Below are 23,729 nucleotides of genomic sequence, written 5' to 3'. Positions count from 1 at the left end.
CCTGGGTCTCGCTCCCAAAGCCCCAGACATTATGAGTGTTACAACCATAGTGATCCTAGTGTTCGAATTCCTAATGTTATGCTTTCAAACATTACTTCTTGTTGTTGCATTTGCCTGGTAAATGATGTCAATCCTTTTCTATAAAGTATGAAATTAAACAGACATTTACATTTCAATAAATAGGCTGTGTATGTCTGTAAAATATGTTAATAATTGCAACCTAATTTGGTGGCAATTGGTGGTGACCACTCGGAAGTTTACAAATAATTGATGCAGATGAATTGTCTAGCCCTCCATCACAAAGTACAGGATACAGATAGCTTGTAATGGTTTTTTAGAGGCGAATTTCCCATTAAAAATACTGTATTCAGGGACTGCATTGTAATTGTGTTTAAGAGGCGAATTTCCCTTTGAAAATACTGTTTCAATTGAATTTCCGCAACATGGTGACGGGCGCAGGCGTATTTAACCTTGGTTCAGGTTTGTTTCTCTCCCAAATGTGAATGGAAAATATACGGAAGACAGCAGAGGAGTGCCAGGAACTTCTGAACTACAGCTTCACAGAGACTGGAGAGTCCCAGACAGACATCATGACGTATCCAGAGATCTAGGACTATTACATTCTCTATACTTTTGAAGTTTCAATGGCATTTGGAAATTCAGGGATCAGATGAGATTTACAGTAGGCTATTTAGAATAATCTCTGTCACATTTTAAGGGGATCGGGAGATGAAGGTAAATTATGTCATGTCATTTATTTGAAAGTGTAAAACAAGGAACAGTTGCGAATATTTGTATGATTAGTGAAATCACGAGACCTGGCACTCGTTAACTGAAGGTATGCAAGAAGACCGCAGATCAAGGAAGTGCCGCGCACAGAGTTGTACAGATCGAGCAGCACGCAAGGTATGTTGGAAACCCATACCATGTCCACAAATAGGATGCTGTAATGTTATTATTTATACAAATAAAATACAAAATACATTTTTTCAATTTACTGAATGAAGTACTCTTTGGTATCATGGTCAGTTATTACAATATAGTAAACTGTTATTTATGGAAGAAAAAGAAAATCATCACTGGTTCCACAACATAAGAGCTGTATAACGCCATTAATGACCTCATTTTAAACTACTCGTTTGGCACTACACCTTCATGTTGTTCTAGTGATACTGTATATTCAGGTCCTGGCAGGTCATTACACCTTCATGTTATTCTAGTGATACTGTATATTCAGGTCCTGGCAGGTCATTACACCTTCATGTTATTCTAGTGATACTGTATATTCAGGTCCTGGCAGGTCATTACACCTTCATGTTATTCTAGTGATACTGTATATTCAGGTCCTGGCAGGTCATTACACCTTCATGTTATTCTAGTAATACTGTATATTCAGGTCCTGGCAGGTAATTCATTACACCTTCATGTTATTCTAGTGATACTGTATATTCAGATCCTGGCAGGTCATTACACCTTCATGTTATTCTAGTTATACTGTATATTCAGGTCCTGGCAGGTCATTACACCTTCATGTTATTCTAGTGATACTGTATATTCAGATCCTGGCAGGTCATTTATTACACCTTCATGTTATTCCAGTGATACTGTATATTCAGATCCTGGCAGGTCACAGTTGTTTTTTTGTCAGTTATACAATTGTCTCATTGAGTCAGTCTTATGAGGTTCAATAGCAGGCTTCAGAATAGGCTATTCATTCTGGACATGTTTTATTGCATTAAACATATGAATACTCTTTTAAGCTACTGGATTAAATTTGAGATCTGTACCTCTCAATTGTTTGCTGGGTTAGATTACCATTTTCACACACTTCTCTGTAGGTTTGGAGAGTGTTTTCACCAAGTCTCACCAAGTCTAAACTTGCCAGGCTTCAACGGAGACTTGGGCAGCAAGCCCTACATCCACCTCTTCTCTAGAACGGTGTTTTAGGCTCAGGGGCATATATACAGCAGCAGCCAATCCCTGGAAGGAAGTTGGAGATGATAACAGCCTGTGCACATAACTACCTCTGTCAAAATATAGCTACACCTTCTCATATTCAAAGGGTTTAAAAAGCTAAGACAAAATTATACTTCAGTCCCAGCAAGTTCACTGTTGAGGGTCGGATCCTTAGGATATGTGCACACACTAGAGCCACACACCCTCACGTGTGGTGAGTCGTACTCAGTTGATGACATACACCTTCCAGATTACTCAGAGGAAGGAATACGGGAGTTCCCAAAAGGACAGAGAAGTAGTGGTCAGCACGGAACACAGAACATATGACATGATGCATGCTGGTGTTACCAGAACGGAACAGGAAGGGTACTGATTATGGAGCATTAGTCTGCGGAAGAGCAGAACCTCAAAGAATGTGTATTCTCTTGCTGGTGTTTTACCTTCAATGGGAAGCATCATTGTGGCAACATAAAGCATAACCACATGGTGTACAGATACCATATAGTACCCGTGCTATATACTGTATGTCTCTGTTCCCCAGATGCAGGAGGACCCGGTGTATGATTTCCCTGAGCCAGTAGGGAAGCCGATAGTTGAGAGGCGGGCTTGTCTTCAGCGTAGCTCCCTGAAGAGCATCAGTGTGCTGGACCGTCTGCTTCTCACACACCCCGTCTGGCTGCAGCTGTCCATCAACTCTGCTACCGCTCTGCACATCCTACAGAGGGAGCCGCCTGGGGTGAGACCAGTGGAGGCTGCTGAGGGGAGGATGGCTCATAGTAATGGCTAGAATGGAGCAAATGGAATGGCATAATTTTGTTTGATGTATTTGATACCATTCCACTTATTCCACTCCAGCCATTACCACGAGCCTGTCCTCCCCAACCACCAACCTCCTGTGGGTGAGACACAAAACCGCACACAAACCACAACCTAAGTTTGCATATATCTGTCTCTCTGCAGACCTTTCTAGTGCGCAGGTCCAACACCTCGCAGAAGAAAGTGCTGTGTGTCAGGCTTGCAGATGACTGCCTCCCCTCCTTTTTCAAACAATTTGTCATCCAGGAATTGGACTCCAGTGAGTGTTGAAAGAGAAAGCCAGAGATGTTCCATCTACAGCCCGTTGCAGTGAACGATGAGGGTCTTACTAATGATCTTATCCTTGCATCCCCATTTCCCTTCCATTCACAGCTTTCTCCTTGGAGAGAGCTGCTATCAGTTTCCCTGACCTCTGCCGGCTCATCGCCTTCTACTGTGTTAGCCGGTATGTTCTACATCACAGTAGAATAGGTTCAGGACCTTTAGACCAATCAGACCTGTCTATAAAACCTACTGTATGTGCTGTATATTTCAGGGATGTGTTGCCCTTCCCCCTGGAGCTACCTGAGGCCATAGTCAAGGCTTCATCCCACAAACAGCTGGAGTCCATCTCCCACATGGGAGTGGGTAGGTACCACAGAGTGGCTCAGAGGTCTGATGATCCACCAAGGTCTTGGCGATTGTTGAAATGCTAGCTGCCATTGTGTGCTGTACACCACTTCTCAACTACTCATCTCTAGGTTTCTTCCTTGGTTTCTGCCTTCTATTGAGTTTTTCATAGCCACTGTGCTTCTGCCTCTGCGTTCCTTGCTCTTTTGGAGTTTTAGGTTGGGTATCTATCTGTGACAACTGCTGATGGAAAAGGGACATTCGATTGATTGATCAAGGATAGCCTTGAAGAATAATGCTGACATAGTTTTGCATCTTTTTCATTCAGAGTTCTGGAGCTCCCCGCTGAACTTCAGAGGTCCACGTAATGGGCCCCCACCAGTGGAGGAAGCACCGCTGCCCCCTAGCCCCACCCCTGAGGATTGTGCCACACCCGAGGAGAGCCCCACCCTGTTTCAAGAGTTCTGCTCCATCCAAACACGCAGCCCCCGGGAGCTGAACTGTGGGGCAGCAGGCCAAAGGGCTCTCTGTTTCATCAACCCACTCTTCCTGCAGTTCCAGACTGCACTGCACAGACGCCGCCACCAGTTCAAACGCAGCCTCAAGGTGCGTGTCTCCACTGAGAACTCTAGCCCCTTGTCCCCACCATTTGCTCCTCCCCCTCCCCCACCTCTGCTGGCCAAGAAAAAGAGCAAGAAGGTCCATCAGGCCAGTAGAGCAGTGGAGGCCAGAGTGGAGGGTGAGGGAGGGACAGCACCCGTCCAGGAGGACTCAGACTACTTGCAGCCATGCTTGGTTCTTCCAGTTCTTCCGAAAAAGACCAGGGTCACACCCACACTGTCTCCCACTGCAGAGGAGGATGACTACCATGTGCCCATAGGTCTTCTGCAGGGACTTGGCCAGGAGAAAGGAGGTGAGGGGGAGGAGATGAGTGAGGAGGTGGATCTCTTGCTGGAGCAGAGATATGCTCCCTCCCTGAGTGAGCTGGACAGCAGCAGTTCCCTCAGCAGCTTGGAGGAGACAGAGGAGAACTCAGAGCGACCTCCCCTCACCAGGGGAACAAGTAACCCCTCACCCCCATGCACCTCTCCCGCTCATCAGCCCGTCTCAGGCTTGCGCAAGCTTAGTGCAGCTTTTGTGTCCTTCTTTGTGCCTGAAAAGCGCGTGGCGAGGCTGGTGGAGGACCTGTCCCGTGACAAGAGGACTGCGTTTGGTGTCCTGGTGCAGGACTTCCTCAGGCAGCAGCACGAGGTGATCAAGCCTCAGTGCCAGAGATCTGGCATAGAGCTACTGCAGGGCATCCGTCTCTTCCTCTCCCAGGCCAAGACCTTCCTGCTGGACTGTGGAGACCTACAGCCCCCCATTGAGACCATGGTGCATGATGATGAGAAAGGTACAGCAGACATTAGTCAAATGAACTGTCAAAATATGCTCAGTCACTTTAAATACAACCAGTACTAGCATGTTTCCCTAGTGATGATGACATGTGACATTTTATGAATGTGCTTGTTTGTGTGTAGACCTGGTGCTGGAGAAAGCCATGTTCCGCTGTGTGCTGAAACCTTTGAAAGGACAGATAGATGGGACACTGCAAACTTTGCATGAGCGAGACCGCTCCACCCAAAGCATGGCAGAGAGCCTGGCTAAGGCCAGGGGAAAGACCCCGTTGGAGTGTTTTGGAGTGCGGGTGGGAGTGCCGGATGCTGCCGATGTGGAGAAGGTGCTGCAGAAGTTAGCTCTCATGAGGCGGGCATACTCTCCCATTGACAAGGTTGTGCTGCTTCTGCAGGTCTGCAAGCTCATCTATAAAGCCATGAAGGACAATTCGGGTGAGGGCTTTTCTTTGAGTGAATGTGATAGAGAAATAAACATTACAGAACCAACAGCTGCTATCCCTACCATCGTTGGTCTTGTCATGTCTTGTGTCAACATGGTTGCTTTGTCTTCATGAGCAGGCCAGGAGTTCAGTGCAGATGACTTCCTGCCAGCCTTGTCCTATGTCCTCGTACAGTGTAACATGCCTGAGCTGTCTGTGGAGGTGGAGTACATGATGGAACTGCTGGAGTCATCATGGCTCAAAGGGGAGGGTAAAGGCTTTAACTGTGAAGTATTTATACTTTAAATGTGAAAATATTTTTAATAGTATGCGATGCCAAATAGCCATTTTGTAATGCTTGTACCAGGTGGGTACTACCTGACCAGTGTGTATGCCAGCCTGTGCCTGATCCAGAGCAAGCCTGAAGTAGTACCCTCCAGTGGGCTGACCCGTGAGGCCAGAGACTCTTTGAAAGACTGGAGCCGGCGCCGGAGCATCCAGGCGCAAAGCCAGAAAAACTTACAACAGCAACTGGTACGGCTCAATTCAGTGATTTATTAGCACCAATACTGTATAGCAGGGGTAGGAAACTATACTGAACAAAAATATAAACGCAACATGCAACAAATTCAAAGATTTTACTGAGTTACAGTTCATATAAAGAAATCAGTCAATTTCAAATACATTTATTAGGCCCTGATCTATGGATTTCACATGCTTGGGAATACAGATATGCATCTGTTGATCACAGATACCTTAAAAGGTGGAGGCGTGGATCAGAAAACCAGTCAGTATCTGGTGTGATCACCATTTGCTTCATGCAGCGCAACGCATCACATCTCCTTTGCATAGAGTTGATCAGGCTGTTGATTGTGGCCTGTGGAATTTTGTCCCACTCCTCTTCAATGGCTGTGCAAAGTTGCTGGATGTTGGCAGGAACTGGAACACGCTGTCATACCGTAGCATAGCATCCCAAACATACTCAATGGGTAACATGTCTGGTAAGTATGCAGGCCATGGAAGAACTGGGACATTTTCAGCTTGCAGGAACTGTGTACAGATCCTTGCGACAAGGGGCCATGCTGAAACATGAGGTGATGACAGCAGATGAATGGCATGACACTGGGCCTTAGGATCTCGTCACGATATCTCTGTGCATTCAAATTTTCATCGATAAAATGCAATTATGTTCATTGTCCGTACTTTATGCCTGCCCATACCATAACCCCACCACCACCATGGGGCATTCTGTCCACAACGTTCACATCAGAAAAACTGCTCGCCCACACGATGCTATACACATGGTCTGCAGTTGTGAGGTTGGGTAAATGAACTGCAACATTTTCTAAAACAATGTTGGAGGCAGTTTATGGGACATTCCTGTAGGCAGCATTCCAATTGCACGCTCCTTCAACTTGAGTCGTCCCTGGCAACAAAATTGCACATTTTAGAGTGGCCTTTTATTGTCCCAACCCAAGGTGCACCTGCGTAATGATCATTCTGTTTAATCCGCTTCTTGATATTCCACACCAGCCAGGTAGAGCATTATATTGGCAAAGGAGAAATGCTCACTAAAAGGGATGTAAACGAATTTGTGCACAATATCTGAGAGAAATAAGCTTTTTGTGCATATGGAACATTTCTGGGATCTTTTAATTCAGCTCATGAAACCAACACTTTACATGGTGCGTTTATATTTTTTTCAGTGTAGATTCAGCCATGGGATGATTTTAGTCAGCGGGACAGTTATAATTTGTATACTGCAAATTGACTACAACTAAGCCCAAAAAGAGATTCATTTTGGATATGTTCAAATACAAACTCATTTTAGCTTAATTCCTTTTGATTTTACTGTCCTTTTTTTAAACCAAAAAACTGAAATATCCCCTTTCCCCCACTTGCAGGCTAATTTCTGCCTGTTTCCGAACCCCACTGTAAAGAATCCCACATCTAGCAGTAATACCGAACAGAAATGAACACATACTCATCATAACAGATGTGGAATAATATACCACAGTAGAATATCTCTGTACCCCAAAGTCACCATAAGGAATGCTTGATACTGTTCTTCTGGGTACATCCCTTTTCATTCTGTGTTGCAGAGGTGTGTCAGGGTTCTGTTTCAAGATGGAGAGAACAGCTGGATGAAAACCCTGCAGTGGAGGGCAGGAGTTAGTGGGGGGGCCCTGACCCAGCTCTGTGCTGCTAAATTTGGGGTGGACAACCCAGAACTGTACAAACTGTACTGGCGGAGTGAGGGGGAGATCAAAGACCTCCCAACACAGGCCCAGATCCAGGACCTACAGGGCCAAGGCAGCAGTGGGACACCCCTCATATACCAGCAAGCCAACCAGGATCAACTCAAGACTCGTAAACAGGAGACGGTGGACCTTATGGGATTACCTTGAGAGGTCCACTTTGGTATCCACACATTATTGACCGATGTTCTTAAACCACTCAACTGCTAGAAATAATTGCTTTGTACTTTATTAAACTATTTAAATGAACATTTTTCTGAATGGAAATGGCAGACCTGCCAACCCAGTCCAATTTTTCAGATTACCAGACGCGCGCGGACCAATGGAGATTCATCTCGCAAATCTAGTGCGAAGGCATTTTAGAAACATTGCCTCTATAGCTAATACCGGACACTCATTCATTCTTCATCGCGCAGACTTCTAAACTCCTGACTCCTATTTAATGCCAAGATGTTTATATTTATTTGTGATTATACTTTTGTAATGCTTTTTGTGACGTAGATCATAATTAGTTAGTCTCAGGTTGCGTGAACCTCGTAATGTTACGTGGAAAATGGAATGCAGAATTAAATGTATATCACACTCGAACAAATGCGACCAGTTATTTTTCGTATTTGCATTTCTATTCACTAACAAATGCAAGTGAACTGCTGGCACGTTAGAGCCCACTGAATGTCCGCCAACGTTAGCTTGAAACAATTCGTGTTTACCTTTCCACAACACACGGAGTCGAAAAGGGATTTGTCCATGTTTAAGTAAAACTGACAGTCGGCAAACTCAGCATGTCAACAAACAGAAAGGTCAGACACGGGGTAGCTACGTCCAATAATAATGTATTCATCTCCATGTCCGTTGACACAAACTCCGTATATGTCTGTGTTGCAGCTCGAGAATCGGGATGTTAGATTTACTCAGTGGATTTATTTTTTATTAAAATGTAACAAAAAAAATCAGGCCCAATTCATTTCTACGTACTTTCAATTCGGACCTCGTACATGGACAGAAAATGGCGTAGTTGGTACGCAAAATGCGTGCATGTTGGCAGGTCTGATATCGCAAGGTAATGAGAAATAAATACAAAGGTCTGTGTAAATTATATTTCAATGTGTATCAGTTTAGTATGCAGCTGATTACACAAGTTATCTGAGATATTTTTCATGACAAAAAACAGACATCGGTCTTATTGTTTTAATCAAATGTATTTTTGTATAGGTTGTTTCTCAACAACCTAACCAAGAGAGACTTACAGTACTGTGGACCCTTTGACAATGCTTTGCCTTTGACCATGTCACAGTGGTGGCTTCAAGTGCCCTGGACACAATGGACAAAAAGCTTATCATATGATTAACATTATTTGGAAGGAGTTCTATAAAAAGAACATTGTCAAGACAAAGAGCAATTGAAATGTGTCAACAAAAGCTTAATAAGACTGTGGTTGGGATTTGATTGACACAGTTGATGGTGGACCGTGTATAGTCCCCTTGAGTTACTTAGCTTTTTTTAATATTCTTGTTTCAAACTGACTAAAAGCTCCTACCACTAGGTCCTTTCAACACCAGATTGTTTACACTGTTCCTATCCTTCCTGATATTGGAAGAGGGAAATAACTGTATAATGATAGGGACTTAACGTAGTTTGAAACTGTGCCTCGGGGTTGAATGTCTCCCAATTACAACCATAACCACATGTGCATTCTACCCTTGACTGATTTAGGCATTTGACAGTGAAAGATCCTTTCTTAAAAGTCCACACAGACCAGGGATGTTTCAGTCAGAAGCAGGCATGGGCAGGGCAGTAGCATGTCTGGGTCTTAGCAGTGCTTTGACTGTATCTGCACTGTTCACTCAGCACCAGCAGGGGGCATCCCTCTTGTTCAGCTCTAGCAGGTGGGCCTCCACCTCCTCAGCGTCATCTGCAAACCGTTCTGTGAAGGAGCGGATCAGTCCGGCTGCACTACCCTCATATTCCACCAGCTCCACACTTTCACCTGCATCACACAATACATCAAGTCTTAGAACAACAATGGCATATGTGCCAGTAGAATGGTTTAGGCTGGGTGATAAAAAAGCCTTATTATCAAGAAAGTAGACCACTTAGTAGGAAGATATATGAAGGGCCATTTAAAATGTAGACATGTGTCTTGTCATTAGGACAGGGGGAAAAAGACTGACCTTTGACCCTTGTGTTGGCCTGAACAAACATCTTGCGAGCCTCTTTGCGCAGGAGAACAGTCTCCCGCAGGCGCAGGAAGTTGTGAGAACCAGTGTCTGACACAGCTGAGTAGCCCTCATACAGAGCTCTGCCTCCCTCCACATCAGCTGTGGACTTGATAACCTGCAGGGACATGGATTATAATGGGTCAAATAGGAGACTTTATTAGATTTTTAAATTGAATATTGATGCTGGTAATTTACCCCTGTAATCCCAGCCATGACCAAGACATTTTCTAGGCTTCTACGACTGTACCTGTAGTTTGCATAGGAACCTCTCGATGGCAGCTTTGCCCACAGTGTGGACCTTGCTGCGGTCCAGCGTTATGAGGGCATCTGGGCGCCCATCCTTTCCTGTGCTCTCCTTCAGGGTCACCAGCCCCTCGCCAGCCTCCAGGAGCACCCGTAGGATCACAAAGCGAGCCTGCATGTGGGCCTGAGACAGAGACAACAGGAGGTTCAGTCAAACAGATACAAGGGGTCACATATAGCCTCATACTACCAGACTGATTAACACTGCAGCGAACCATTCATGTAAGCACTTGAGATCATGCTGGCTCACGGGCTAGTGCTCAGTCAGTGGGAAAGCAATTCAAAAGAGCTTTAGAGTAAGAAAGACAGCATGATAGGCTGTACTATACAAAGGACTGAACTCCGCTGACCTGTCTCCAGCTCTTGCTCTCAGGGGTAAAGAACTCCAGGCCCAGTAGGCCAGCTCGCACCATGTTGAGCCAGTTGATGTACACCACCTCCTTTGCATCCTCGTCCTCATGGCCAAAGATACTGCAAACCCACAGGGACATCATCCTCGTTAGAGCATCCTGACCCATATAAGATCACTGTTTATATATTCATGTAGCTTCAGTGAGTAACAGAGTATGTGTGTGTGCACTTGCGTAAAGATACCTGAGCACGTGTTTGTTGAGGCAGAGGTAAAGCCCCACACACTCGGCCCTGCACTCTTCATAGGAGCAAGAAATAGTGGAAAATTTGCTGTCCCATGTTTCATTGCCTTTGTACCAGGTGGTGATCTGAAGCACATAAACCATACTTTAGACAATACTTAAACCAGAAATTTCAAGATCATAGATACACTATATTTACAAAGGTATGTGGACACCCCTTCAAATGAGTGGATTTGGCTATTTGCTGACAGGTGTATAAAATCGAACACACAGCCATGCGATCTCTATAGACAATCATTGGTAGTAGAATTGCCTTACGGAAGAACTCAATGACTTTCAACATGACACCGTGATAGGATGCCACCCTTCCAACAAGTAAGTTTGTTAAATTTCTGCCCTGCTAGAGCTGCCCGGTCAACCGTAAGTGCTGTTATTGTGAAGTGGAAACGTCTACGAGCAACAACGGCTCAGCCACGAAGTGGTAGGCGACACAAGTTCACATAATGGGACCGCCGAGTGCTGAAGCGCATAAAAGGGTCTGTCCTCAGTTGCAACACTCAGTACCGAGTTCCAAACTGCCCCTGGAAGAAGCATGGGGAGCTTCATGAAATGGGTTTCCATGGCCAAGCAGCTGCACATAAGCCTAAGATCACTATGTGCAATGCCAAGCGTTGGGTGGAATGGTGTAAAGCTCTCCGCCATTGGACTCTGGAGCAGTGGAAACGCATTCTCTGGAGTGATGAATCTGGCAGTCTGATGGATGAATCTGGGTTTGGTGGAGGCCAGGAGAATGCTACCTCCCCGAATGCATAGTGCCAACTGTAAAGTTTGGTGGAGGAGGGATAATGGTTTGGGCTAGGCCCCTTAGTTCCAGTGAAGGAAAATCAATGCTACACCATTCAATTATATTCTAGACGATTCTGTGCTTCCAACTTTGTGGCAACAGTTGAGGGAAGGCCCTTTCCTGTTTCAGCAAGACAATGCCCCCCGGGGGGCAACTCCATATTAATGCCCATGATACTGGAATGAGATGTTTGACGAGCAGGTGTCCACATTTTTCTGGTCATGTGCTTTACCCCGACAATAAATGATGCGGTCTCAGAAGCAAAGAATTAAGAAAACTTATGATACCAAATGACTGATGTATAGACTCACCTGTTCTCCAGTCTCAGGATTTCGAACATTATCCTGCTCAAAGTTGAAATTCCCCTTCTCATCCTGTACACGTGACAGCACATAATGATACACTTAATCATTCACAATGGCTGTAACTAAAAACCATACATTTAGATATTAAAAGGAGCAATGTGCAGTTCAATCAATAGCAAAGCGGTTACCTGGCCACTGTTATGGTAAACAGCTTGGGGGGGGGGTGAGTGAGCTGGAGAAATGTAAGCACTCAAATGCATGGACTAGGCTATGGATGCAAAGACTGACCATGCATGACATGAGCATGGATGGAGAGGACTCTCTCGCTCACCTGGACAAAGAGCTTCCCACTGCCATGGCCCAGCAGCTCATGGAGGCCAACCTGCACCTCGAAGGAGGGCCCCTTCCACTTAATGTACATATCCTGAAAGACAGAGAGCAACCATTGAAGGAACTGACAAAGATCCGACTGAGACATAAATTGTATCTTTGATAGGGCCCTGTGTTCTGTGCAATAATGCCACATGACCTGGATTTTAACATTTATTTAATGCTTTTCCATAAATGTATCTAGCTATTTTTCATGTCAGATAGTCCAGAACCATTCCAAGACAATTGCTTTCAGTTTTGGTCATAGTGAGCTTGTCGTTTACCTCGCCTTCCTCATCCAGGAAGGTGAGCTTGTCATTACCTTGTCTTCCTCATCCAGGAATGTGAGCTTGTCCTTTTGGGTAGCGTAGGCCACAGCAAGCACATTGCCCAAGGAGACATTCTTAAAGCCCTCCGACTGTCTGATGTCATCATCTGGACACAGATCAGACACACAGAGTTAACGTTTAGCTGAAGTCGTGCTACCTGTCCCAGACCTGCCGTCTTCAACTCTCTAGAGACAGCAGGAGCGGTAGAGATACTCTTAATGATCGGCTATGAAAAGCCAACTGACATTTACTCCTGAGGTGCTGACTTGCTGCACCCTCGACAACTACTGTGATTATTATTATTTGACCATGATGGTCATTTATGAACATTTGAACATCTTGGCCATGTTCTGTTATAATCTCCACCCAGCACAGCCAGAAGAGGACTGGCCACCCCTCATAGCCTGGTTCCTCTCTAGGTTTCTTCCTAGGTTTTGGCCTTTCTAGGGAGTTTTTCCTAGCCACTGTGCATCTACACCTGTATTGCTTGCTGTTTGGGGTTTTAGGCTGGGTTTCTGTACAGCACTTTGAGATATCAGCTGATGTAAGAAGGGCTATATAAAATACATTTGATTTGATGATTAAGAGATCCTTCCAAGACCATAAGAAACTGTGGATCAGTCATGTCAATATTAAAGAGATAAAGAGTCCGTTGGAGGTGGCACTCACAGTTGGGAATGTTAATGCCAGCTGGAATGCCACTGCCAGCAAACGTCAGTACGTCCAGGGAGGTGAAGTCTGGCAGGAGGAAACGGTCCTTCTCAAAGTCTTTTGGCCAAGGCAGCTCTGGCAGCAGCACCTCGGCTGAGCTCACCAGCTTAGCAAAACGTTCACTCATGGCCTTGTTCACCACAGCCACAAAGCCTGAGGGAAGCAAAGACAAACCCCAATAAGATCACCAAGGAGTCTTCCAAAACATGTCGTGATAAAAGGGGTGATATTGATGACACATGCTTTGCCTCTTCATTTGTACCTTCAAACTCTCCCCTGGAACCAAAGGGATCCCTGTAGCTCTCGATAAAGCCAATATAACTAGGAGAGAAATGGGAAAAAGAAGAACAGAAAATTAAGGAATTGCTACTTCTATTTCATCCTGAGTGGAAGGCCAAATGTGGAGGGCAGTGCTCTCTCACCTCTCAACGATGGGTCCCTTGTCTTTGATCCAGAAACGAGAGCCCTCCTTGTGCGCCTCTATGGACCCAAAGGTGAAACTCTGTGCATATTCCTCCAGCATTCGCTTCTGGTTCTCATTGGCAGCATGGTCCTGTCATCAAGGACAAGACGTTGACACGAGACCAAACACACATTTCTAAGATGCACTAGTAGTTTTGAAACACTTTTCAATTGATAAAGGGACAAAAAAAACAGTGTATTCAGAAAGTATTCAGACCCTTTGACTTTGTCTACATTTTTGTTACATTACAACCTTATTCTAAAATAGATTTTTTTTTTCTTGATTTTTTCCCCATCAAGCTGCACACAATACCCATAATAACAAAGCGAGAATAGGTTTTTAGAAACTTTTGCAAATGTATTAAAAACAGAATTACCTTATTTACATTTATTCAGACCCCTTGTTATGAGACTCAAAATTGAACTCAGGTGCATCCTGTTTCCATTGATCATCCTTGAGATGTTTCTATAACTTGATTGGAGTCTACCTGTGGTAAATGTTATTGATTGGACATGATTTGGAAAGGCACACACCTGTCTACATAAAAAGGTCCCACAGTTAACAGTGCATGTCAGAGCAAAACCCAAGCCATGAGTTTGAAGGAATTGTCCGTAGAGCTCCGAGACAGGACTGTGTCGAGGCACAGATCTGAAGAAGGGTAATAAAAAAATGTCTGCAGCATTGAAGGTAGAGGTCGACCGATTAATCGCAATGGCCGATTAATTGGGGCCGATTTCAAGTTTTCACAACCTTTATTTAATCTTTATTTAACTAGGCAAGTCAGTTAAGAACACATTCTTATTTTCAATGACGGCCTAGGAACGAGGCAGAACAACAGATTTTTACCTTGTCAGCTCGGGGGATCCAATCTTGCAACCTTACAGTTAACTAGTCCAACGCTCTAACTACCTGCCTCACGAGGAGGAGCCTGCCTGTTACGCGAATGCAGTAACCCAAGGTAAGTTGTAAACTAGCATTAAACTTATCTTATAAAAAAAAAATCAATCAACGACTGTCGTTGCTCCAATGTGTACTTAACCATAAACATCAATGCCTTTCTAAAAATCAATACACAAGTATATATTTTTATACCTGCATATTTAGCTAAAATAAATCCAGGTTAGCAGGCAATATTAACCAGGTGAAATTGTGTCACTTCTCTTGCGTTCATTGCACGCAGAGTCAGGGTATATGCAACAGTTTGGGCCGCCTGGCTCTTTGCAAACTAATTTGCTAGAATTTTACGTAATTATGACATAACATTGAAGGTTGTTCAATGTAACAGGAATATTTAGACTCATGGATGCCACCCATTAGATAAAATACGGAACGGAATAAACGTTTTGTTTTCGAGGTGATAGTTTCCGGATTTGACCTACGGCTCGTATTTCTGTGTGTTTATTATAGTTAAGTCTGGTTTTATATTTGATAGAGCAGTCTGACTGAGGGGTGGTAGGCAGCAGCAGGCTCGTAATAGTCAAAGGTATATGGTTTAGAGAGAAATAGTTGACGCGTTATAATTCCTGTAATAACTTGCAGCTGAACTTGAAAGGGGTTCTTCGTTATTTTACCGTTCATGTCTTCCATAGAGAACGTCTTGATCTACTTCAAATAAGGTCTGTGTTTTGTTCAGGCTTAAACCACCTCTGCGTTTTGATACCTGTGTAAATCTCACTAGGATAAGGTAACGTTTGTCAAAATATTTTCATAAATCCACTATACAAAAAAAATGATCTTCGCTTATATTTAGCCAATATTGATCAGAGTTACCTTGTCCTATGGATATCTACACAGTTATACAATTGTCAAGGTGGTGTAAGCCTACATGAAACACAGACCTTATTTTAAGTGAATCTAAAAATATCCTATGGAATAAATGAATGAAGGAACCGCTTTTCAGATTTCGCTAGGTGTCATGGGAATTATGACTCACACTTTGGTAGTCAATTCTTACCATGTCCATTATTAAAATAGGATTTCCTGCATATAGAAATTACAGTTTTTGTTTTCAACATTCATCACAGGCAACTTAAACTCTATTTTTATTCAAACAGTTGAGAGTATTTGTCTCCTAAGCAGACTCTTCAGCATCATTGTCACTTCAGAGCTGTGTGTGTTTTACAGATGGCAGAGAAAAGCAGAGCACCAGTGTGGGACTGTGACATGGAATTGGCACCAGGGAAAGCAAGGTGTCTTATTTGTGATAAAGATGTAAGCATGGGGTCAGCAACGGCTAAATCAAAACATACCACCAACCTGTGGAATCACCTTAAGAACACCCATCCAAAAGCCCATATGTATTATATTAAGTTAAAATAAAAGTGTTCATTGTTCATTCAGTATTGTTGCAATTGTCATTATTACAAAAATGTGTGTGTGTATATACACATTTGTAAAAAAAAATAATAATAAAAATGTAAAAAAAAAAATGTTTTTAAATCGCCCGATTAATCGGTATCGGCTTTTTGTGTCCTCCAATAATCGGTATCGGCATTGAAAAATCATAATCGGTCGACCTCTAATTGAAGGTACCCAAGAATAGCGGCCTCTGTCATTCTTAAAAATGGAAGAAGTTTGGAACCACCAAGACTTCTTCTTGAGCTGGCCGCCCGGCCAAACTGAGCAACTGAGGGTGAAGGGCCTTGGTCAGGGAGGTGACCAAGAACCTGATGGAGCTATAGAGACAGAGCTATAGAGTTCATCTGTGGAGATGGGAAAACATTCCAGAAGGACAAGCATCTCTGCAGCACTGCACTAATCAGGCCTTTATGGTAGAGTGGCCAGACAGAAGCCACTCCTCAGTAAAAGGCACATGATAGCCTGCTTGGAGTTTGCCAAAAGGCACCTAAAGGACACTCAGGCCATGAGAAACAAGAATCTCTGGTCTGATGAAACCGCAACGCTCCACATCCAACCTGACAGAGCTTGAGAGGATCTGCAGAGAAGGGAGAAACTCCCCAAATACAGGTGTGCCAAGCTTGTAGGGTTATACCCAAGAACACTTGAGGCTGTAATCGCTGCCAAAGGTGCAAAGTACTGAGTAAAGGGTCTGAATACTTGTATACATTTATTTTACTGCAAGAATGTCTAAAAACCTGTTTTTGCTTTGTCATTATTGGGTAGTGTGTAGATTGAGGGGGAAAAAACAATTTGATCCAATGTTGAATAAGGCTGTAACGTAACAAAATGTGGAAAAATTCAAGGGGTCTGAATAATTTCCGAATGCACTGTACATTTGAATTAAAATATTGTCTTTGAACTCACCTTTGCTTTCTCCAGATTTTCACTCACTTTCTTCATAAGGTAAGCATAGTCTCCCCTGGACACCATGAAGACACAGTCCTCAAAGTCATATCTGCCACACCTGCTATCTCCCTCCCCATCCACTGCACAGTCTACAGCGATGACAGATACAGGGGATTTAATAAAGAGAATGCATTACTGACATTGACAGAAAAATAACTAGTGTTTCCTCAATTAGCATAGCTTTCTAAAAAGGACATGGCACTCTCACCCTTCTGCACAGCTGACGCCAGGCGCACCTCATAGCTGGCCTTGCCTTCTTCTGATTTGTTCTTGAACAGTCGTGTGTTGTAGGCACTCAGGTTCTGTAAAGGAGACACTTATATAAATGTACATTTTAGTCATTTAGCAGACGCTCTCATCCAGAGTGACTTACAGGAGCAATTAGGGTGAAGTGCCTTGCTCAAGGGCACAGCAACAGATTATTATTCACCTAGTTGGCTTGGGGATTCGAACCAGCGACCTTTCTGTTACGCCCAACGTTCTTAACCGCTAGGCTACCTGCCGCCTAAATACTAAAATACTAATAACACAGAAATAAGACCAACTTGAATACATACCTTTGAATCCAGGAATTTCTGGGCCAACTCTGCATCCTCCAAGCAACAGTTCCCTGAGAAATATGTGGTGACTCCCTGAGAACAAGAAATAAAGTAACATCATTATCAACACCTAGGCTACAGTATACAGGATTTATTCAAACAACTAAGGCTGCCAATAAGAGAACCCATCACCACATAAGGCATGAGTGAGATAAGAGCTTGGCATCATGAAGTCTCTCACTTTGTCCCCCAAGCCCAGCTGTTTCTGTTGGTCCTCCAGGGAGAAGAGGAGGGTGGAGCAGCTGTCCCACAGGGCCTCCATCTCACTGGGGCTGTCCTGGAATGCCTGGCTCTGCCACACAAGGGCCTTCAGCTTCTCCTATACCGCAATGAGTGGTTATGAAAGGCCACCGCCGTGATTATGTCAAGGCTTTTTTTATAATACATTCAGTTCTAAAAGCGAGGATGATCTACCTTGGGGAGGTTGGGAATGAACTTGGTGTCTCCAAATGACTTGTAGTTTCCCATGTTGGCATAGAGACCAGCAGCATAAACAAGAAAGGCCTGTAAATACGGAAGAAAAATAGCTATTATTGTCTAGTCAGGCGGAGTTACAGAAGACATGTTTATTACAACAGGCTGAGTGGCTGGGAGTATGAGCAGGTGGAGTGGATGTGTGACATATTCCACACACAGTGTAGTTTGTCCTCTAAAGCCTATATTCTAATGGAACTCTAAGCCTCTACCATCACTGCGTGTGTGTGTGTGTGTATACACAAATCCGAATTCTATGGTGAAAACATTGTTTGACTCAGTTTTTCTCTCAAGGCTCTGTAGGCAGGTGCATTACTTGACCTGGTACTCTTCAGGACTAAGTCCAGCTGCAGTGGCTATGCTCTCCAGCTGTGCTGCTGGCTGCTTGCGGAACAGCCTCTGTAAGAGAACGAAGATGGAGGCAGACTCGGGCGAGGTCTGCAGCAGCACAGCCAGTCCTCCGTACCAGGCAGACCGGGAGAGGTAGTGTGCATAGAGCTTTTCTCTAGGGGACAGCAGGCGAAAGGCTTCAGTACAGTCCAGCGCAGAGATCCCAATGTCATTGGGGAGGAAGTACTGAGAGTCCACCATGGTGAACAACAATCTGGACGCTTGCAGCTGCCTCTTTAACGCAACACTCACTGTTGAGAATCTGTAGATGTAAACGAAATGCATATTATTAGCTGCAAGAAATGTTTCTACATGTATGGTTACATTTCCACACTAACATTATGTCTCAAGTCATCGGGTGAGAAGTTCTGAGAATCCTTCCTAGCTGTAGCTTTAACTAAATAGATTGCATGATAAAGCAATACTAGCTAGACAGCTACATCACGTTTAACAAGGAAGGAGCAGATTGGCTGACATTGCCATTCCATGGCTGCTGTGGCTTCTGCTACTTAGCAGGAGGACGAAAAGGACAGTTTTACGGAAAGACTAGAAGTCTTTAAATCTTCTGTGTAACAGTTGGGAAAAATGGGACAATTAGGAGTACAATGCATTTCTCATCCCTGGACTGAGGTACATTTTCCAAACCATATCTCGCACCGGCTCCGCGTTAACTCAGGCCATGTCTACACTTGACAGATCATGCAGCTTTTGATTCTAATCATGTGAGTTGTGATCATGAAATTCCAAACACGTCATGCGTCAGCTACATTTAAATGTGCACCATGTTCACATTGTGTCCTGATTCCTTTTTTCCAACGCCTGTATGCATTCTGCAAATGGTGGAACATGCTAAATCTGATAACACAACTTAATGGCAACTACTTTATCCAGCTAACAGGTTAGCATAACACTAGCCAAACAAAAATATATATTTTTGATATAATTTATTTTATGAAGCCAGCAAACACGTTCCTCACACACTAGGAACGTATTTCATCCAACATTTAATGAAAAAAGGTGCTTCTTGTTCCCAAAACCACGTTTTATGGAGACTTGTGTGCAGAGCACTGCTGTCGTCGCCCACAGCATGTGCTTTCGATAGCCTGATTGCGTCCAGACTGAGGAGAAAGCTGGACACTATGTGTCCCTGACCACTACCTGATGTTGTCAACCAGATCTGAACAATTTGTTATATTTCTTTTTACATTTAACTAGGCAAGTCAGTTAAGAACAAATTCTTGCTTTGTTCAGGGGCAGAACGATAGATTTTGACCTTGTCAGCTCGGGGATTCGATCCAGCAACATTTCGGTTACTGGCCCAACGCTCTAACCACTAGGCTACCTGCCACTCTGATCCAACTACAATGCGACTAGACCCGATCTTCGATTCTAATTGTGGAAGTGACATGTAAGTGTCAAGTGTAGACACACCCATAAAACTAAAATATGTAACTTTTTGGGTGACCTGACCAAATTCACATAGAAATGTGAGTTATAAATCTGTCATTCTCATTGAAAGCAAGTCTAAAAAGTGGTAGATCTGTTCTATGGGGGCTATTTCTATGCTTCCTGTTTTTAAGTTTAGCTTTTACTTTCAGTTTTGTCCACAAGCTTCACACAGCTGAAAATACAATATTTTTGGTTATGGAAAATATATTTCACAGCGGTTTGGATCGGGGATGGGTAACTTTGATGGAGGTGGGAGCCACAAAAAAATGGAACCCCCACCTTCCGAGAAACATTTTGAAAGCTCCCCTCGTGACAACGAAGATTAAAACTTTTTTTTTTAAAGTTAATTTCCTGCAAATGTACACATTTTGCAATGGGGAGGAGAGAAGATTTAGAATTTTTCTAACGAATTTCATGCAATTCTACTCATTTTGCCACGGAGTAGAGAAAAATGTGCAGTTTTTCAGCTAATTTCCGGCAATTCTACACATTTTGCAAAAGGGTTGACGAAAATGCTCGCCGTTTTAAATATAACGGATTATCAATGGGCCCCACCCAGGTCTATAATTCAACCATGCTTACTACAAGTTTAGATAGCTGGCCCCAAGACTAACTTAGCAATCAAATCATTTTTTGCTGACAATGGTATTGAGTAACTGCTGATGCACAACCACATTTCTAAATTGCACCCTGTGTATTCTATTATTCTAACTCTCAAAAATTGAGACCCAGACTGAGTTACCAAAAATAATAATAACACACACACACACAGTAAAAAAAGAAACGTCCCTTTTTCAGGACCCTGTCTTTCAAAGATAATTTGTAAAAATCCAAATAACTTCACAGATCTTCATTGTAAAGGGTTTAGATCCCGTTTCCCATGCTTGTTCAATGAACCAAACAATTAAGGAACATGCACCTGTGGAACAGTCATTAAGACACTAACAGTGTAAGCTGTAGGCAATTAAGGTCACAGTTATAAAGACTTAGGACACGAAAGAGGCCTTTCCACTGACTCTGAAAAACACCAAAAGAAAGATGCCCAGGGTCCCTGCTCATCTGCATGAATGTGCCTTAGGCATGCTGCAAGGAAGCATGAGGACTGCAGATGTGGCCAGGGCAATAAATGTCAACGTACGTACTGAGACGCCTAAGACCGTGCTACAGGGAGACAGGACGGACAGCTGAATGTCCACGCAGTGGCAGACCAAGTGTAACAACACCTGCACAGGATCGGTACACCCGAACATCACATCTGCAGGACATGTACAGGATGGCAACAACAACTGCCCTAGTTACACCAGGAACGCACAATCCCTCCATCAGTGCTCAGACTGTCTGCAATAGGCTGAGAGAGGCTGGACTGAGGACTTGTAGGCCTGTTGTAAGGAAGGCAGGTCCTCACCAGACATCATCTGCAACAAACGTTGCCTATGGGTACAAACCACCGTCGCTGGACCAGACAGGACTGGCAAAAAGTGCTCTTCACTGACGAGTTGTGGTTTTGTCTCACCAGGGGTGATGGTCGAATTCGCGTTTATCATTGAAGGAATGAGCGTTATACCGAGGCCTGTACTCTGGAGCGGGATCGATTTGGAGGTGGAGGGTTCGTCATGGTCTGGGGCGGTGTGTCACAGCATCATCGGACTGAGCTTGTTGTCATTGCAGGCAGTGTTACAGGGAAGACATCCTCCTCCCTCATGTGGTACCCTTCCTGCAGGCTCATCCTGACATGACCCTCCAGCATGACAATGCCACCAGGCATACTGCTCGTTCTACGCGTGATTTCCTGCCAGACTGGAATGTCAGTGTTCTGCCATGGCCAGCGAAGAGCCCGGATCTCAATCCCATTGAGCACGTCTGGGACCTGTTGGATCGGAGGGTGAGGGCTAGGGACAGGGCCATTCCTCCCAGAAATGTCCAGGAACTTGCAGGTGCCTTGGTGGAAGAGTGGTGTAACATCTCACAGCAAGAACTGGCAAATCTGGTGCATTCCATGAGGAGATGCACTGCAGTACTTAATGCAGCTGGTGGCCACACCAGATACTGACTGTTACTTTTGATTTTGACCCCTCCTTTGTTCAGGGACATATTATTCCATTTCTGTTAGTCACATGTCTGTGGAACTTGCTCAGTTTATGTATCAGTTGTTGTATCTTGTCATGTTCATACAAATATTTACACGTCAAGTTTGCTGAAAATAAACGCAGTTGACAGTGAGAGGACGTTTCTTTTTCTTCCCGAGTTCATATACACTGAACAAAAATATAAACATTAAAGTGTTGGTCCCATGTTTCATGAGCTGAAATAAAATATCCCAGAAATGGTCAATACAAACAAAAAGCTTATTTCTCTCAAATGTTGTGCACATCCCTGTTAGTGAGCATTTCTCCTTTACCAAGATAATCCATCCACCTGATAGTTGTGGCATATCAAGAAGCTGATTAAACGGCTAAATTTAAACGGATTAAATTACACAGGTGTACCTTGTGCTGGGGACAATAAAACACTAAAACAACACAATGCCACAGATTACTCAAGTTGAGGGAGCGTGCAATTGGCATGCTGACTGCAGGAATGTCCACCAGAGCTGTTGCTAGAGAATTGAATGTTCATTTCTCTACCATAAGCCACCTCCAACATCATTTTTGAGAATTTGGCAGTATTTCCAACTGGCCTCACAACCGCAGACCACATGTATGGCGTTGTGTGGGCCATAATCAACAGCCTGATCAACTCTATGCGAAGGAGATGTATCGCGCTGAAACAGGCAAATGGTGGTCCAGATACAGATACACCAGATACTAACTGGTTTTCTGACCCCTAAAAAACATTTTTTTTAAGGTATCTGTATTTCCAGTCATTTGAAATCCATAGATTAGGGCCTAATAAATGTATTTAAATTGAATTATTTCTTTATGAACTGTAACTCAGTAAAATCTTTGCAATTGTTGCATGTTACATTTATATTTTTTTGTTCAGTGTATAAATACTTTTTTATTTTGGCCTACAAAAGGTCCACGAGTCACAAAATGTAAGCACAAACTGTTTCGGATGTGGAGCATGCTGTGGCCTTCAACCTAAATATAAAGTCTCTCTGACCCGAGTGCAACTGAAATAAAGCGGGTCGGATCTGCTGGCTACTAGCCATCTAGCTAGGTTAGCCAGTGGGAGCGAATGTGTTGGTTCAATAAAACATTAAGGTACTAGTTAGCTAGGATAAACTCCAGATTTTGCAATATAGATTGCCGCGAAAAGAAATTTCGTAACGCCGGTGTTCATTCGAAAACATACACTTTTTAACTTATATAACGTTATAGTAATAGTGGAACATGGTAGTAGCCGGTAGCTTGTTATTCAGTTACCGCTATGTATTGGGGTGTAATCATTACGCCGATTCTGTTGCAAAAGTTTCATCTATTAACAAAACGTTTTGTGAATGCAAACGAGAGTTTAGGCCCCTCTCTGTTTCGTTCCATTTTCTCGGTTTGGTTCACAGTAAACGGTTTCTGTAATGAATACACCCCTGGCTAACAGCTAACCTTAGCTAGCTAGTCAGCCGGGTAGCTAACGTTGAGTGAGTAAATCCTCTGTCGCTTGCTACTGTACATTCACAATACGCAAGCCTTTAATCAGGTTACAAAGAAACATCCAGCAGTGATTATGGTGTATTTTTGTTGCCGTTAAATCAAGTTTGTATTAGGCTACACTACCTGATTATTTGTGGACACGTCTGAACGTCAAATTGCAATCTCACTCTCAAATTCACTTCCTATGTTCGTTCAATGCCAAGCCCGCCTGTCTTCTTCTTCGGTGGGGGGTTTATCCAAAGTTATGGTGCATTACCGCCACCTGCTGTACTGGAGTGTCGGACTAGGGACATTGATCAACTATTTTTTATAGTTTTATAGGCAAATCAG

The 23,729-nt window shown here is 43.7% G+C and overlaps 2 protein-coding genes across 4 annotated transcripts; one reads left to right on the top strand and one right to left on the bottom strand.

Annotated features, from left to right (window-relative positions):
• The first annotated feature begins 458 nt into the window (after nt 1-458).
• On the top strand, nt 459-8,540 carry LOC135544145 (ras and Rab interactor 2-like). 3 transcript variants are annotated; one of them, XM_064971554.1, is made up of 11 exons: nt 459-735; nt 839-906; nt 2,498-2,692; nt 2,917-3,031; nt 3,145-3,217; nt 3,308-3,399; nt 3,710-4,774; nt 4,902-5,210; nt 5,337-5,468; nt 5,565-5,731; nt 7,300-8,540. In XM_064971554.1, the coding sequence occupies exons 2-11, from the start codon at nt 841-843 to the stop codon at nt 7,603-7,605; spliced, it is 2,520 nt and encodes an 839-aa protein (XP_064827626.1). In that variant the 5' UTR covers nt 459-735; nt 839-840; the 3' UTR covers nt 7,606-8,540. The 3 variants fall into 3 exon arrangements, with proteins under 3 accessions (XP_064827626.1, XP_064827625.1, XP_064827627.1); XM_064971553.1 differs by having other exon boundaries at nt 460-906; XM_064971555.1 differs by lacking the exons at nt 459-735; nt 839-906; nt 2,917-3,031 and having other exon boundaries at nt 2,613-2,855.
• Nucleotides 8,541-8,635: 95 nt separating this feature from the next.
• Nucleotides 8,636-23,609, bottom strand: dpp3 (dipeptidyl-peptidase 3). The gene is made up of 18 exons (XM_064971556.1): nt 23,523-23,609; nt 18,292-18,622; nt 17,911-18,000; nt 17,678-17,815; nt 17,455-17,529; nt 17,106-17,199; nt 16,856-16,986; nt 13,551-13,681; nt 13,391-13,449; nt 13,087-13,281; nt 12,411-12,523; nt 12,051-12,143; nt 11,726-11,788; nt 10,572-10,696; nt 10,328-10,448; nt 9,922-10,101; nt 9,627-9,789; nt 8,636-9,442 (listed from the first exon to the last, which is right to left on the bottom strand). The coding sequence occupies exons 2-18, from the start codon at nt 18,559-18,561 to the stop codon at nt 9,300-9,302; spliced, it is 2,184 nt and encodes a 727-aa protein (XP_064827628.1). The 5' UTR covers nt 18,562-18,622; nt 23,523-23,609; the 3' UTR covers nt 8,636-9,299.
• Between the last annotated feature and the right edge of the window lie 120 nt (nt 23,610-23,729).

The sequence above is a fragment of the Oncorhynchus masou genome, chromosome 8 (assembly GCF_036934945.1).
Source record: "Oncorhynchus masou masou isolate Uvic2021 chromosome 8, UVic_Omas_1.1, whole genome shotgun sequence".
NCBI classification, from domain to species: Eukaryota; Metazoa; Chordata; class Actinopteri; order Salmoniformes; family Salmonidae; genus Oncorhynchus; species Oncorhynchus masou.
This window is presented reverse-complemented; position numbering and strand designations above follow the sequence as displayed.